The 6,000-nt window shown below is 34.6% G+C and overlaps 1 protein-coding gene across 1 annotated transcript in view; it reads right to left on the bottom strand.

The window, feature by feature from the left end:
- The window catches only part of LOC100408224 (olfactory receptor 2AG1), an 89,609-nt gene continuing 83,609 nt past the window's right edge, over positions 1-6,000 (bottom strand). The window contains exon 3 of the mRNA XM_078340409.1: positions 1-141. Coding sequence (XP_078196535.1) covers positions 132-141 — 10 coding nt within the window. The 3' untranslated portion in view covers positions 1-131. The remainder of the gene's footprint in view (positions 142-6,000) is intronic.

Raw genomic sequence — 6,000 nt, 5'->3', positions numbered from 1 at the left:
ATAACTTCAATCTTCACCTCTTCATGTCACCTTCTTCCCTTTGTCTCTATCTTCCTCTCTTCTCATAAGGATGCCTGACATTGGACGTAGGGCCCACCCTAATCCAAGACTATCTCATCTTGAGATTTGCCTTAATCACATCTGCAAAGATATTTATTACAAAGATGGTCACATTCAGAGCTTCCAGGTGAACTTATCTTTTTAGGTAACACAAATTAAACCATGGAAGCCTTGGGAGTTCTAAAAGAGTGATTGATTTTATGTTCAGTGGAAACCCATGATGATACTATGTCTTGGAGGGTCACTTTGAGTGTTGTAATGAAGTGTGGGGACAAGAATGGAAGCAGGAAAACCAATCAGTGAGGTTGGCTCTCTTGCAGTATCCCAGGTTAGAGATGATGGACTGAACTAGGATTGTAGCAATAGAGAAGCAGAGAAGATGCCAAGACCTGAGTATACAGGATGTGCGAAGTTAAAAAAGAGAGGATAGAAATATGCTTGCTAAGTCTTTGGCCTGAGCAATGCTGTGGATTCTGGGGAAGACTCAAAAGGAAGACTCTGGAAAAATCAAGAATTTTCCTTTGGACATGTTTATATGGTCCTGTGTTATGTGCTGACTTAGTTTTCACATTGTTCTTCTGTATTTTGATAGATACAATAAAGCTTCATTTAAACAGTCATGACATCCTGGACTGCACCATGTAGCTCGAGTGTGTTTCCCCCATTAGCAGAAGATAATTAGAGCATTTTGAGTACAAATGCATACAAGAGTTTTGAATCCTCTGGCAGTTCTTAGTTTAGCAGGCATCATCCAGATGCAGAATATACTTATATCAGTTACCTTTTACATTATCATCATTACTGAAACCCCTATTTTAAAAATTGTGACAAAGTACTTGGGAGACCCCTGATGTCCATAGGTTGGTTTGAGAAACATTAATCTAGTACCTGACATTTGATGAGATTCAGGTATTTCAGTTTGAGATTACAATTAAAAATACCCATGGATATCTCTTACTGTAGAAGGGTTTAAAAAGTTAGCAGCACTGACTGCTCCAGGGAATATCCTGATTATAACAGCTCTTGGGGCCTCGGGTTTAAAGATTACCTTTAAGGAAATCCCCTAGACTTGTTCCCAGGTGAATTTTTGGACTGTGTCCTTTAATAAGATGGTGTTCTTGAGTTGAGCTAGAATAAGACCTGGCCCAGATGAAGTCCCCACCTCAGCATATTTGGTAAATTACAGTGGAGGGTGCCTAGTAGGATATGGATTAGCAGCCTGCAGAAAGCACAACTTTCTTCATTCATTGCTTATCTCTTCATCACTGCACTGTGTCCTGTGCTTGCCTCATGCCAGTGCTCCAGGTGGGAGTTGTTAGAATGGGGAGGAGTAATTAATTCTCTTAAGGAGTGTGAAATCTTGATTCTGTTCCTGAGGACTTTGCCTTTCCTTCTTTTGCTTCTTTCTCTTTATCATCTGGCTTCTGGAGAGAATTTGTGCTCTTCTTTGTTGCTTCTCCTAGGTAATGGCCTCATAAATCCTGTATTGCAACTTCTCCTTGACCAAGGATACCAGAGTGTGACTGCAAGGGCTATGGATACCCACTGCCTCTCCTTCTGCTATAAAAGCTAATTTTATTGCAGATTCTCCTCTGCCCCTTGTTGTCTCAGTGCACCCCATTCAAGGCTCCCTTTCTCATTCTTCTTAACCATGTGAGTTTAGGCATTGAGAGTCAGCAAGATTAGGATAGAACCTAAGCCTCCTGCCCCAGATACACAGACAGAAACTGCTTGTAGTCAGATGTCCCTGGATGGCCCCACCAGGCTGTGTGAGCATGGTAGTCTGCATGAGAAGGCATGCTGCTCTCTTCCCTATACTTAGTCTCTGTCACACTGACCTCACCCTTCTTCATGGAGATGTTGCTGACAGTGTGTCCATAATCTCCCTTTCACTGGGTGATCAACCCTGGAACTTTCTAAGTCAAGATCTTCCCACACCCCCAGGTCACACTTTCCTTGAGGGAATTAATATGTTGGTGTGGGTCTAGGCATGAGTCTGCTTATTCATTGATTAAATTAACTTTTATTAAAACCCCACAGTGTGTCAGGTGATATTAAAATACAGATGATAGAAATAAGTGATTTATGTTACACTACCTTCAAACAGCAACTCTGTCCAGGGAGACGAACAGGTAAATGAATATAAAAGACTGTAACAACTGCATGAAAGGAAGTATGTACGAATAGTTTTTAAACATTGTGAAGATAAAGGTCAATAATGCCTTCTAGACTAAGTAAAAAAATTTTAGAAAGTAGTCACATTAAAGCTGTCTCTAGGCAATTAATGAATGGTTAAAGCCAAAGAAGCCAGAATGTTTCTGTGGGAAATGTGAAATTTAGGACACTGCAGAGTATTTTTGGCTGAAGCCTGGAATAAAAGGTGACGAAAGAGGCAAAAATGATTTTTGTGCATATTGGTAGTAGAGAAACCACTCAAAGAATTGGAAGAGAAGTAAAAGAATGGAAGAAATGGAGTGATCAAATAGTTTAAAATTTCATTTATGCAAAATGAGTAAAACCTTGAGATCTAATGTACATGCACGTCATGGTGAATATAGTTGATAATAATGTGTTATGGACCGAAGTCTACTAGGAGGGTAAATCTTAAATTAAGTCTTTTCACCACAGGATGTAAAAGGAAATAGTAACTGTGTGAAAAGGATATGTCAATTAGCTTGATTGTGGTGATCATTTTGCAACGTATACCTATCAAAATATCAAGTTGTACACCTTAAATATATACAATGTTTACATGTCAATCATATGTCAATAAAGCTGTTTAAAATAAGAAGCTGAGATAAGCATTAACAATTTTCTAGTAGTATCATTTTGCATTTTTGTCATTTCTTTTTCCATATGAGATATAGGCAGTCTAGAAAAAACAGAAGTATTAACTTGGAAATGGGGTTTAGAGAACATGATTAGTAGAATGCAATAAGAAAAGCAGTAAGATATAATGTCCTACAATCACAGAAAAAACAGGTTTCAGAACTATTTATAGTTAAATTATACCAAGTCTCATAAAGACTGAAGAGGATACAGGATACAAGAACATAATGGCTTTGATAGGATCATAGATAAAATTATGGAAACAAAAATGAGATTGAAAGGATCTGAGAGATCACTGATGTGATACAAAGTAGAAGCAGTAAGTGCTGAACATGTATTTAATAAATTTAATAATAAAAGAATAAACAAAATCTATATAATGGATACAAGGAATAATAGAACCAAGGGAGGTTTGGTGGCTTTCTCTTTTTTCAAATAATATAATTTTTTTTAAATTTGCTTTAGAAACCCCACAAAATTTATCATCTATACCGTTTTTAGGTACACACAGCTTAGTAGTGCTAACTATATTCATATTGCTGTATAAAGAACTCTAGAGGCTTTTCATCTTGCAAAACTGAAACTCTATACCCATTCGATAATGCCCCATTTCTCCCTCTCCTTAGCCACTGCAAACCATCACTTTACCTTCCGTTTCTATGACGTTTGACTACTTTAAATACTTTATGTAAGTGGAATCGTTCAGCATTTGTAATTTTATGATTTGTTTACTTCACTTAGTGTAATTGCCCTCAAGATTCTTCCTTATTGTAGTATGTGACAAGATTTTCTTCTTTTTAAAGGCTAAATAATATTCCATTTTTTGTACATATCAAATTTGGTTTATCCATTCATTGCTTGATAGACATTTCCAACTCTTGGCTATTGTGACTTGTGCTGGTTTTTTCTCTTTAAAGTGAGAGATACTGAGAATATTTGATAATGGAACTAATGGAATAAAAACAAAATCAAGAAAAAAAGAAAAAATTAATAAGTTTTAAGAAAAGCTTAAAACTGTGTTGTATTAGTGTACAGCAAAATAAGAGTTGGCTTGATTTCACTCTCAGTCTGCTTTATCTCCCTAATTATTATTTCAAAATTATTAGATTTTCAAAAAAGAGGCAATATGTGTAGTGATGAAGAGAGTGAGAATTGAATCTGGGGACCTGGGGCCCAATCCCAGGTATTCACTCCTAGAATATTACCTTATCACCTTACTCCTCAGTTCCATTATCTACATAAAATTGGCAGTTAGAACATTCTGAAGATCAAATGAGATAATGCATGCAAAGAGCTTAATACAAGGCATCTCAATAAACAGCAACTTTAGGAAAGGATGTGTGCAATGTTGCAGAATGTAAAGTTGGAGGACAGAAAGAGGGAAAGAGATGAGGATAAAGAAATAAGAAGGGTCCAAATGATCACTTTTCTATTGAAAATGTTCACTTTAGCATATATTTAATTCTTAGGCAGCCTTTGTTGATTTTGATTTCACTCTGATCCAACGATTTGTCTTTCTGTTTTTGCAACACTCTCACATTATCATTATTGTTAGTTACAGTTTATATTGTCTATATTGTATCATTATAATTTATTCACATTTTATTTTTAAATGTACTTATTTTTAATTATTTTAATTTTATTTCTTTGCTTAAAAAAATCAATCTAGGTTATAAAATAAAACAATATAGATATGCATTAAAAAATGAAAGTCTCCCTCCAGCCATTTGCCCTGTTCCCAACAGAATTCCACTTCCCTGGAGGTAATCCCTATTAACAGTTTATTTTCTATGAATCTCCAAGCCATGTATACAAACATTTCTGCTATAATTTAATACTGAATTTCTATGAATCCTTATGTATGGTTTTTTTTTTTAACTTTTAATTTTGGGGAAAGTTTAGGTTCTACTGTTAGACCTATATAACAATCTTAATTTTTAGACCTTTAATAATAAAGGAGTTTTTAAGTTGTTTTAAAATATATTTTGTTATTATAATCAAACTCTAATAAATTAAGTAAAATTGGTCAGCACATTTGAATCTTATTGTTAGGTACCTGAGGTTTTTTTTTTTTTTTTTGCATTTTAGGTTTTGGGGTACATGTGCAGAACATGCAAGAGAGTACCATCTTGCATGTTTTGCACATGTACCCCAAAACCTAAAATGCAATAACCCAGCAATCCCATTACTAGGTACCTGAGATTTTAGTTTACTGTTTTTTTCCACTTTATATGTTTGAAAATTTAACAAAATAAAAAAGTTTTTTCAAAAAAGATAGACTAATCTGATTAAATTAACCAGTGCTTGCCCTTATCCTTTATTCTATATGCTTAGATGCCTCTCATTCTCTCTTACCATATTTGGCCTTGACTTTGAATTTTGCTAGCAACACAGTTCCAACCTCAAAGGATAAATAAAAAATAAAAGAACACTGAAGGTCAAAATAATTAATGACAATAATCATCTTCCTCACTCAAACACATCAGTCATGTGTTACTATGCTTTGTCCTTAATGGCTATTTTTATACTTTTTTAAGTTACTTCTAGATCATGAGCCCATTTTTATAATGGGATATTTTATAATATAATGAGCTAGGCTTGTTTACTGACCTTAATTATTTAAATGGTTTATATTTTATTTAATCTTTACATGAATACTATTAGATATGTATTACTTACAACAGCATTTTACAGATGAAGAAAGCTAGGCCCAGAAAAGCTGAGTAATTTGCTGTTGGCCAAACATCAACTAGAGAAGCCAGAATTCAAACCTTCATTCAGTACAGCTTTGGAACCTCCAGAGCTAATCAGTGAGCTGTGCCGCCCCCTTACAGCCAATAGCAGTTCATGATGAGTGGACTTTCATTGTAGGAGAAACATCTGTAGAAATATAAACATTCCACAAATACCCGTATGTACCAAACATACTCACCCATTTACACTTCATTTAAAAGTTTAAAATGATATATCACATATAAAGTATGATGGCTTTTCATTTGATAACCTATCATAGTAATCTTGCTATACTATCAAACTTAAAAGTAATATCCTTTGGAATTTTATCTAAAAGGTAAAATATTATAAATATTATATCTCATTTGTTGTATTAAT

This window comes from Callithrix jacchus, chromosome 10, assembly GCF_049354715.1.
Source record: "Callithrix jacchus isolate 240 chromosome 10, calJac240_pri, whole genome shotgun sequence".
Lineage (NCBI taxonomy): Eukaryota > Metazoa > Chordata > Mammalia > Primates > Cebidae > Callithrix > Callithrix jacchus.
This window is presented reverse-complemented; position numbering and strand designations above follow the sequence as displayed.